This window comes from Brassica rapa, chromosome A03, assembly GCF_000309985.2.
Source record: "Brassica rapa cultivar Chiifu-401-42 chromosome A03, CAAS_Brap_v3.01, whole genome shotgun sequence".
Classification (NCBI taxonomy): domain Eukaryota; kingdom Viridiplantae; phylum Streptophyta; class Magnoliopsida; order Brassicales; family Brassicaceae; genus Brassica; species Brassica rapa.
Genome location: NC_024797.2, coordinates 4,072,015 through 4,082,623, shown reverse-complemented (window position 1 = coordinate 4,082,623; position 10,609 = coordinate 4,072,015). Strand labels below are relative to the sequence as shown.

Genomic DNA, 10,609 nt, shown 5'->3' with positions numbered 1-10,609 from the left:
AAAAGAAACCTCCCGAATCACGTATTGCTTAGTAAAGAATAATTAGTTTTCACACACATGCAATAATTAAATAGTTTCAAACGTTTAGTTTGGCATACAACACAACCAATACATAGAGGTTTCATAAGCAAACAACACACATGTAAGCTAAATAAAAGTCTGATAGAGACACACACATTCATAAAGACAAAGAGCCACGAATTAGATAGTAGATTGGTAATGAGATTGCATCAAATCTCTAATGATCAATCGATGACCAACGACATAATCTTTTCCTGAAGATTTGGCTGAATCGGCTGGACTCTGTATCCAAATTGTCCATCATGATCCCTCATCATCATACCTCTTGCATTGCTAGCTATAGCCATCTCCTGTTGTTGCTGCATATATCAAACCCAACAAACATACTAATATATATATTATTAAACCAAATCAATAACGCTAAAGGCTTCAAGGATATATGACTTTAAATGTACCAGCTGGAAACTGAGTTGCCGATTCTCCTCCGCCAACATTTTTTCCTGCCACAGAAAATGTTTGATGTAACTGTAAGCACTAATTAATAATCAATCTGAAGGCTAAATAGTAAGGTATAGAAATTTGTTTATATGGTCACATTTCTCCTTTTCGTCATGAGGTACTCCATCTGAGACAAACAGACCATACAAGAGTTGTTGAATATGAATGTACGAAGAGATGTATGAATGAATGTACAGATATATTATTCATGCCTGGTGGTCTCGGACTTTGTCGAGGCCATGTTCAATGGCATGCTCTACGGCCATCAGGTTTTTTAAGTTGAGAGACTGTATATCTTCCCCCTTCAAGTGCCTGTATATATTCAAGACTTATATGCATTTCTCATTTATATTGATATTTAACATTTTTAACCAAGCATTTTATATATACTAGTGCAAAGATGTGGCCAAGGGTGAAGATTGACCTGAGCTCAAGTTGCAAGTTGTCATTCTCTTTCTTGATCCTGTCAATCTCATTGCTGAGGTTCTGGAGACCAAAATTATTTGGAAGTGTATTAGATGAGCAAAATTGGTTTTTAAGAATTTAGATCAAACTAAAAATTCCCTTGTCTATACACTAGACATAAAATATGTCTTAAAAAGAAACTGGAGACTCAGATCTGGTTATGCATGACGATCTCTATATGCTCATGATTTATGCATATAAATACATATATATTTATACACATTCACGCTTTATGTAAAAAGTATATATATGCAGATACACAGATATTACTAGGCAGTCACTTAAATGGCTTACAACTCTATGAAAGCTTATTACTGTATAGAGATATATATGTCATTTGTGAGAACAAAACCTATCGTCCGAACTAATTAATAAAAATATAATATTTTGACTAGACCTGTTGTAAAAAAGTCTATTCAACAGTACTTCCCAGTTTTTAATTAGTTTCGAAAAATCACAAATGTAAAATCGGTAAACTGTTCAGACATTTTCATCAGTAATATCACTCCCCAGGTTTTTTATCTCCATAATAATGACCTAATAATGAAATTACTTATGGATCTAACACACTTAAGATTGTCTTTTATGGTTTCAAAATACAGGTTGTGAATGCAATATGTTTTTTACTCTAGAATATATCCATTAAGAGCTTTAAAACTAAGCACTAATAAAAGAAAACAATGGAAAGAAGAGAATAACTTCCATGTTTTGTGGCTCCATGTCTTGTTTGAGTACAAGAGAATCAATAAAGAGGCTTGATAGGCTTAACACACAAAAGAAAGCTTTGTAGATCTGCATCTAGGGTTCATGGTTTATCTTTTTGACATATTTTAGGAAAATATAAATAAAGAATCAATTTCATTATATGTAGCACAGAATATTTGTTTGAGACAAAACACTAGAGTAGATCTGCGTCTAGAGTTGAAGATTCAAGGGATCTGACATGTTTTAGGCAATGAAATTCATGAAAATCAATGGTCATAGAATATTTTTTGAGACAATCAAACTTTAGATTATACCAAAGAGAGAGTACCTCATGCTTAGCATCCCATAGTTTCTTGCCAGATAACTTCTGGTATTGGTCTAACATAGCACCAAGGTCCATGGAAGGACAACAATAATCAGTCATCTTACCATTACTTGCAAAGACTATGAGAGCAACTTTTGCATCGCAAAGAACCGTGATCTCTTTGGCCTTCTTCACCAACCCATTCCTCCTCTTTGAGAACGTCACCACTCTGTTGTTTGCGTTCTCTATCCTCTTTATCTCTATCTTCCCTCTACCCATCTTTTTTCTCTCTCTTCTCAGTTTTAGGGTTTGCTATGAAATTGTTAAGATATGGAGGAGGAGATATGTGGTTTATATGAAGAAGAAGATAAGGAGGAGCATTAGTCTCAAAGGAACATTGATGAGAGAGAGAGAAAGTGTTTGATTAATGTATAGATGAAGAGAGATCTTTGACAGTTTGGGATGGAAAACAAAGCTACTTTCTTGATGGCACAGTCATGGAAGGCTTGTTTTTGTGGTTCTCTTATTTCACTTAGTCATATAGCCAACTCTATTTTCTCTCCTTTATACACTACCAAAAAGAAAAGAAAACAAAACTTTGAACTAACGTGTAGAACAAATGAAATAAAGTTGAAACAAAATTAGTTGATTTGCTTAACACTCTTTCCCTGTGATTGATGTTTATTGCTTTCATTTGATTTGATCATCTCTGTCTATCTCACTTGCTTCATATAATGTGTCGTTTTAACCTCTGGTCTTATCCTTAGTATGTTTTCTTGGCTGGACTGTAGATTGAGACTAATTTGAAGCTGATAAGTGATAACAAAAAGGAAAAATAAGTTATCTTCAACAATTTTCATATATATGAATCATTTTGCAACTAAATATCCATATATGTCTATATAGCAATTTAACCCTATATTAAATAGAAGAAACATAATTTTTATTGCAACTTTGTAGATTAAACCATGACCCCTGTCGAAATTAGGACTACTACTTTTTTTACTGGTTCCTTACTTTGGTAATTCCAGGACTTGCTATTTCAAGAACTCTATGTCATATATAGGTCTTATCGAATATCGTAGCTACCCCATATTAATCAAACTTTTGAAATTTTTAAAAATGAAGATATTATGTTGACAAAGAAGTGAATGAAATAAATATAGATTAGTTAAATCCAGATTGATATGAAAGAAAGTAACAAAAGAAAAGAAGCAGTGAAATTACCAAAGACTTTGGTATAACCATTGGGATTTTGGAGTTATCATGCTAAAATTAGTATGGGAGAAATGTAACTGGTTGTGGAAAACAAAACAAGTTTCTGGTTTTCTGATTCACTTCAACAGGCCACGTGTCGAAGTCTTGTTGGAAGTTTGTGGTCTTATGACAACTTGTGTGGTAGAGACCGTTTATATGTGATACTGGCGCCGACCAAAGTATCAAATGTCACTGTATAAGGTCGTTATACTATTAGGTGTTTTGTCGAGGATTTATAGCTCTAAACAAAAATTAATCACTGTCTGAAGCTCGTTTACTTGTACATGTTCTTACATTATATCCCTTGTTCTTGCATAACCCACAAGCATATGCTCTCTCACCAACACCATCTTCATCACCACACCCTCACGGGTTTTACTCTGGCCAGCTTCTAGCATGTTCTACTATTGTGACCACTCTCACCGCATTTTCCACACTGATAATACTTAGTGGAAATGCATTTAGTGACCATTGGTTTCGACTTAGGACAGGTTCTTAGGTTATGGCCTTTCCCTCCACAAACCCTACATTTAAATCTTCCTGTCCGCAGTTCTTCCAGTAGAATTTCGTTCGTTGATAACACAATGCTTACCATACGTTCTTGTCTGTGACATAAATAGGTTAGTTGATTCCCCTGCTTCAGAGCTCTTCATGTAACCAGAATTTTCAAAAACGACGCCTGAAAGGTCGTGAATAAGGAGACATGATGGCGCTCTGGCGAGATCTTCTATTGGGTCTAAACGGGAATCACAGTCTGAAACCCGTATAATTGGACAGTTTCTTACATTATGTCCCTTTTTTCTTGCAGAACCAACATGCATATGCTCTCTCACCAACACCCTCACTTGGTTTCACTCTAGCCATCTTCCGGCATATTTCTATTGTCACCATTCTCACTGCATATTCCACATCGATGTTACCTTGTCGAAACGCCTTTGGTGATTATTGATTTCGACTTAGGACAGGTTCTTGGGTTATGGTCTTTCCCTCCACAAACAAACCTTACATCAAAATCTTCTGTATACATTGGTGTCCAGCTCTGGACAGTAATGGCGTCTATGGCCTTCATGTCCGCAGTTCTTGCAGTAGAACTTCGTTCGTTGATAACACTATATGCTTACCATACCTTCTTGTCTGGGACAAAGATAGGTTACTCGATTCCCCTGCTTCAGAGCTCTTACCAGAATTTTCAAAACGACCCCTGAAAGCTCGTTGTGAATAAGGAGACATGATGGCGCTCTGGATCTCTATTGGGTCCAAGAAGTCCACCATCACTTCCCTTGCTAAGAAATGTGGTTCAGCAGATAGAAGGAAACCAAGAAAAGAGTCAAAAGGCAGCATATAGTAATGACTTTCATTAATAAACTCAGATTTGCAAAATGTTAACAAGACCTAGATGATCAACATTATGAATGTTTAAAGAAAACAACTCCAGCAAAAGTCGAGACAAAAGTGTTCAACTGCATAACTACATACTCATGTGTTCTTCTGTTACCTTGAGTATTACACAATCTTTAAAACCAATAAAAAAAAAAGAGGGAATAAAAGAAAAGCCCTAAAAAAGACTTTCCATAAGCTTCAGATCCTCTACATAATCTTGAAAGATATTAACTATAGGACGGTCACACTTCAATTCTTGCAACCCTTGTATCTCAGTTCTTGCCACCAAAGTCTTCCTCTCAACATTGTAGTAAAAAACATAAAAAGGGTCTGAGAACTTGCATGGCGACAAGATAATATCACATGTACGAGTCATTCCAACAATTTGAAAATTTTCGGTACACGGATGCTTCCACGAAACAGGCAGTTCATAGATATTTATTGACCATTTATTTATCCCATCAGCATCTTCTAGCAACCACATGTAGAGAGTTCGTTCATTGTTATCTGTAAACCGAACCATACCTAATCTACCCTTGTAGTTTATTAAAGTAGAACCTCTTCTATGCATGCTTTCAAAATCTATATCGATAAATCTGAACTTCTCAGATTTAACATCAAAGAAAACTATCACAACCTCATCTCCTGACCTGCTGATATCAATGCAAGCGAGGTAATACAAAACCCCATTTATGCAAATCATATGACGATGAGTGCAGTAAGGGTACATAACATAATGGTATTCGCATTCGATCTTTCTCCATAAAGGTTTTCCAGTCTCCAATGTCAGAACCCAAGCCCGGTTGGTGTTGAAGTAAGAGGGTATGCACAACAATTTGAATTTTTTTTCGGTCGGCTCATACCCACAATACATTACTGGATTATTTAAAAGGGATTTCGGTAGTGTAAGAAGCTCTCCAGTGGAGGGATTACAAATCACCGGCTCTGCATAATAATCACCTTTTCCATCTGTACAACATACCAGTCGTCCGTGGAGGAGCGATGAGGTTCTTTCATGATGCTTCCAGGGATGCGTTTTATACCACGTGGCTACAACAGAAGAGTTGGCATGTGGGTTTTGAGTGATCTGAGGTGTAGAGAAGAACAATATCTTGCTATAACTATTAACGGTGAACAAGAGGCGTGGACGATTCGAGGACTTGGTGAGAAACAGTTCGGTGAAATATGGACTGCTGCCAAGTATGGATGCCCATGATTTCGAAAGGCAACGAAACCTAGCTACATGCTTCAACGGTAGTCTCGAGAATATATCGATAAGAAGATCAACTGGGATTATTGGTTTTGTGTATTCTCTTTCGTCGGTTGAAGAATGTGTAGTGGATCTAGACATGGTTAGGTTATCCTCTGGTACGAGCTGCTTCAGGATTTTCATGATCAGAGCACTAGACCTAGATAGAGTCTCTTTTAGGTTAGTAGCCGGGCTCTCTAAAATATAATAAAAGATTGACCTGTATTTGATACAAGACTATAGATTCATATATATAGTGATTAGCTTTAACATATTGCTAACACCATATAATAATGTAAACTTTCCTAATTCAAATCTAACATAATATAGTAATAATGTAAATATGCTTAGGCCGTAACTGGATTAGTATTTTTTGGAATGGAATTGTTTGGAATAGTTTATTTGAAAAGATTCTAAAAAAAATTATCATTTGCATGGAATTAAAAACAGTTTTCATTCCATTAATTCCTGTAGAATAATTGGAACCAAAAGAAACGTAGTTATAATCTATTCATAAAGAAAAAATAACGTGAATGAGTGGAATAGAATCAAACTAAATAAAAATATATATTTTTAATTCAGTTTAAATATTATGTAACTTATCTATTTGCAGTCAAATAGTAGATTTGTCAAGGTTAATTTAAAATTCTGGTAGATTTAGGATTTGTTACTAATAAACAAATTAGCACCATTTTTTTTCTTATTTAACCACTCATGAGTAGATTATACTGAATTTTTTTCTTGATCGTGTAAAGCCAAGTAAGATTTGTTTGCTACATACTGAAGTTGTGAAGAATCTATGCTTTAGTGATCAATATTCTCGTTACGTTTTTAGAAACAAGGATGACATGTTAATGTATATGTATATATATGATGTGTTAGTTTTTATAAAAAAAAATAGATGTTTAGTTTTAAACTGAAGTTTAAATAATCTTTTTTTTCTTTTTTAACTAATATTTATTTTTTACATTATTTATTAATTTTCATGAAATCTGTTTTAATATCATACACGATATTGGTATATTTAACATATTTTGATAATTTAATTTAAATTGAAAGCTAAATTTATTCTATTCTATTTCATTCCATTCCATTCCTTTAAAAAATTACCATTTGAATGACAAAAAATATTTCTCTGCAATTATCTATTCCATTTATTTTATTCTATAACTTTCATCATTCCATTAGTTGGCATTCCATTTTCTTTAATTCCTTTCGTTCATGATATTCCAAAATTTGAGTACTAGTTACATCCTTAGAATAATATCGGTTTACTCTTCAAATGTTTCTACTATTCTTCAAAGGTATTGATGGATTTCACCGGCTTTATAATTCTTGGTCTCGCATCCTATGGTCCAGTATATCTCCAATATGTACCCTTTCTTGATTTTCAAGTTTTCATCTTAAATTTATATAAGGAACGTTCTCAATCTTAGACTACTATTCGATCTAATATCAACTAACCCATTTTTCGCCCAAATCATCATACCTCAAAGTGTTTACAAAAAAGCTTTGTATAATTAAATTTTGAATAAACTACTATTGGGCCTAGTATCATCTTACTCAGATTCTTAACACAATTTCAACAGGTAAAAGAGGACCCTGCATTCAAGAGCTCACTATCATGGAGAGTGCAGTGCCTCATTAGGACCCTTTTAAGTGAGAACTTAGTGATTCTTCCTGTTGAGAGCCTAAACGAGAGGTCTATTATAAACAGTTTGAACAAGTATTTACTAACTAAAATAAAATGTATATTTCAGACTATTTACCTATCTATCGAATTAAGGATGCGGTTCCTTCTCCATCCTTGCAATCACTAAAATCTACCGTAAGATAGAGAAGCGATCCTAATTAATATAATTTACACTTAACAACTGCACCCTAGCTGATCAAGATGGTCGCACACATATTCTGAAAAACATACAGTTGAATTATAAAGAATATCTTGCTGAAATGCAGGGGAAAGTGCTATGTAGTAGTAAGACAGTGACAGAAATCAAAGACATCCGGGAAGTATACCATAACTTCATTAAGATTATATCAACATAAATAAATAGTAGGTGCACACTATGTAATAAATCTTACAGGTAATCAGACTTGTACTAGCACACTGGGAGAGATTATGCCTGCTACTATTGTCCTTCAACTGCATCAACTGAGCAAAATAAAAAGTAGCATTTAAAAACAAACTGGTTCCTGCATCAGAAGGATATCAAACTCGCAGTCATCTTCATCGTTGTTCTCCATTGTTATATGCTTTCAGCTATTAAAGAAAACCTCAAACATAGATCCAGAAAGCAATTTGTGTCAAAAAAACATATCACAGCCCCTAGTTAAATCCATCAAAAAGCAAAACCTTTCATTCCATAACTTATTTTCCTTCCAGTGGTATTACTACAAGTCTACAACTGAGACAAATTCTAAAACTGAAGCAGAGAAACACCCATGCAAGGGAGGCAACATTAAAGAATTCACATTAAAACAAAAGGGTTAGATAGATCATAGACGTAACATGTTAAGACATAGCCGTAATTGGGTAAGGTCCAGTGAAGAAATCCATTCTAGAAGTTTGAGCCTCGAGTACTTCTCCGTGTCTCTCATCTTCATCATCTTCAGCATCCCAAAGAAACCGCGCATATGAGGCTTGTACATAGCTGCAGAAACACAATTAAAGTAAGCACACAAGCCCCTAAAGCGAGCTTGACAAGCTATAAAGAATCTTTCTTACCAATCATCAGGAGCAGCTGCAACAGCTCGACTGAAGTAAGACTCAGCACGAGACGAATCCTTATGAATCATCCACACAAGCTCCGCGTACATAGCCAAAACATTCCCATCGTAAGGACTCACAAGAACAGCTCTCCCGCAATACTCCTCTGCTTTCAAGTAATCTCCCCGAACCTGTTCCAAAATCAACACTCTGTTCCGTAAAGTCTCAAACTTTCAGATCTATAAAGAGCGAGAGAAGAAGAAGAAGAAAGTGGTTACCTCTTTCAAGAACTTGGCGTAATTGCTGAGAAAAATCCCGTTTCCAGGATTAGCTTCAATCATCTCACGATAATGAACGTCTGTGCTATCATTCTCTCCGTCTCCATCATCACCGCCGGATCTTCCGCCGCTCCTTCTCTTCCCTCCTCCGCCACCGCCGCCGCCTCCAACCTCTGTTTCGTAAGAAGACCCGCGTATGATCCCGAATCCGATTCCTTCCTCCACGTCCTCCATCAGAGCTCCGCCGAGGAACTTGCTCGCATGCTTAGTCGATGTCAGATGTTTAAGATCGCTCTCCGACGCGGTTCTTTTGATCCTCCTTGACGATTCGTCGCTGGAGTGGAGAGACATCGGGCTGTAACAGCACGAGGAAGAGGAAGAGGAAGAGAGTGTTATAGATCTGGGCCGTTGGATCTGATGAAGAGATTCGGTTTCGATTGGAGATTCCCTTGGGCTCGAGACGTGAACCAATGAGGTGAGAAGTGGAGTCGACGCGCTTCGTAAAAGCATTGTTTTTTTTTTCCTGGGTTGAGCTTCTACGGTCGAAGGAAGACTTGAATTTTTCAGGGTTATGAGCGGTGGTGAGAGAAGTGAAGACGGGTGCGTTATATATACTGGGGAAGTGGTTTGATTAGAGGAACGTGAAGGAGAAACAATCCCAGCCGTTGATTAGTTTTTTCATCACGTGAAACTTTAATTGTTTTTTTTTTTGTTCTCCAAGATATTTTTTTTTGTTTGGTTCTCCAAAAGTTGTGTACCAAAATAATTTTTAATTTTGACTTTTCCATATATGAGTTGTGTGCGGATTCTCTGCTTTGTTCGTTAGTACTTTTCCTTAAGTTTTTTTTAAGTTTAATTTTCTTTCAATTTACTGAAAGTTCATGGAATATCATTTGTTCTCGACTCTGTAGACAGCTCGAAAACATAAAATGGACTCTACGTATTGTTGTTTTTAGCTCGGCTCGGTTAAAACCAGTTGTTAGAAGACCTCTCTATAACATAAACTTTGTTTTGTCTTCCTCCAGCAATGAGTTTACCACTAAGAGGATCTTAATTTCTGTTACCAGTAATTTTCAAAACAAATCATCATGAATCTCTTTATTCACGAATAGTACTTTTAGAATATGAAAACCTACCTAATCATTTAGTATGATCACGAGCTTGACTGGTTTTCCCGCTATCACCCGCAAACGCAGCTTTTGCGGTTGGTAGCGGTTGACAGCGTTTTGAAACAATCATACAAATCGCTACAAATCGCTTCAAACCGTTCCGAACCTCTTAAAATCAAAAGCTAGTTCCAGCTAGCGTTTGCGGTTGCGGGCGGTTGCGGAAGGATAATTTTTTTTCTTTTTTTTGAAAAACCATATAAATACAAAAATAAAAATATTCAATATTTTTTTTTAAAATGGAATTATAAAAATACTAAAATATATCTATTATATTTTGATTAATATGATAAAATTTTAAAATAAAAATATTTTCGATAATTTTAAAATTTAAAACTATAACTTACTAAATATAATTTTCATATTTATTATAATATTATGATTTTTGATATTTTATAATTATATAAAATGTAAATATTGTTAATTTATTATTTAACCGCTGATGTATTTGGTAGTTAACCAGTCATAAATATCCCGCAAACACACCAATTTCTAACCGAAGAACCAGTCGTACAAATCTCTTAAAACCGCTAGAAACCGCAACCACCCGCATCCGCAAACGCCCGCAGCCGCAAC

The 10,609-nt window shown here is 35.4% G+C and overlaps 3 protein-coding genes across 5 annotated transcripts; all 3 read right to left on the bottom strand.

Annotated features, from left to right (window-relative positions):
• Positions 1 to 39: 39 nt before the first annotated feature.
• LOC103856435 (floral homeotic protein PISTILLATA) lies at positions 40 to 2,507 on the bottom strand. 3 transcript variants are annotated; one of them, XM_009133538.3, is made up of 6 exons: positions 2,018 to 2,500; positions 944 to 1,005; positions 732 to 831; positions 617 to 646; positions 477 to 521; positions 40 to 380 (listed from the first exon to the last, which is right to left on the bottom strand). In XM_009133538.3, the coding sequence occupies exons 1-6, from the start codon at positions 2,270 to 2,272 to the stop codon at positions 246 to 248; spliced, it is 627 nt and encodes a 208-aa protein (XP_009131786.1). In that variant the 5' UTR covers positions 2,273 to 2,500; the 3' UTR covers positions 40 to 245. The 3 variants fall into 3 exon arrangements, with proteins under 3 accessions (XP_009131786.1, XP_018512771.1, XP_033142907.1); XM_018657255.2 differs by having other exon boundaries at positions 59 to 380; positions 477 to 518; positions 616 to 646; positions 2,018 to 2,507; XM_033287016.1 differs by having other exon boundaries at positions 278 to 407; positions 2,018 to 2,507.
• Positions 2,390 to 8,170, bottom strand: LOC103856433 (F-box protein At5g65850). The gene is made up of 2 exons (XM_033287014.1): positions 7,965 to 8,170; positions 2,390 to 7,790 (listed from the first exon to the last, which is right to left on the bottom strand). Exon 2 carries the CDS (start codon positions 6,021 to 6,023, stop codon positions 4,806 to 4,808), a length of 1,218 nt encoding a protein of 405 aa, XP_033142905.1. The 5' UTR covers positions 6,024 to 7,790; positions 7,965 to 8,170; the 3' UTR covers positions 2,390 to 4,805.
• Positions 8,171 to 8,212: 42 nt separating this feature from the next.
• On the bottom strand, positions 8,213 to 9,644 carry LOC103856432. The gene is made up of 3 exons (XM_009133536.3): positions 8,868 to 9,644; positions 8,608 to 8,780; positions 8,213 to 8,533 (listed from the first exon to the last, which is right to left on the bottom strand). Exons 1-3 carry the CDS (start codon positions 9,375 to 9,377, stop codon positions 8,395 to 8,397), a joined length of 822 nt encoding a protein of 273 aa, XP_009131784.1. The 5' UTR covers positions 9,378 to 9,644; the 3' UTR covers positions 8,213 to 8,394.
• Between the last annotated feature and the right edge of the window lie 965 nt (positions 9,645 to 10,609).

Bases quoted from the DNA above. Each gene is read 5' to 3' on its own strand.
- LOC103856435 (XM_009133538.3), bottom strand. From the start codon at position 2,272: ATGGGTAGAGGGAAGATAGAGATAAAGAGGATAGAGAACGCAAACAAC. The intron at 1,006-2,017 runs GTACTCTCTCTT...TTTGGTCTCCAG, and splicing joins TATGGGATGCTAAGCATGAG to AACCTCAGCAATGAGATTGA. The intron at 381-476 runs GTACATTTAAAG...TGATATATGCAG, and splicing joins GGCAACTCAGTTTCCAGCTG to CAACAACAGGAGATGGCTAT.
- LOC103856433 (XM_033287014.1), bottom strand. From the start codon at position 6,023: ATGAAAATCCTGAAGCAGCTCGTACCAGAGGATAACCTAACCATGTCT.
- LOC103856432 (XM_009133536.3), bottom strand. From the start codon at position 9,377: ATGCTTTTACGAAGCGCGTCGACTCCACTTCTCACCTCATTGGTTCAC. The intron at 8,781-8,867 runs GTAACCACTTTC...ATTTTGGAACAG, and splicing joins ACGCCAAGTTCTTGAAAGAG to GTTCGGGGAGATTACTTGAA. The intron at 8,534-8,607 runs GTAAGAAAGATT...GTGTTTCTGCAG, and splicing joins GCAGCTGCTCCTGATGATTG to CTATGTACAAGCCTCATATG.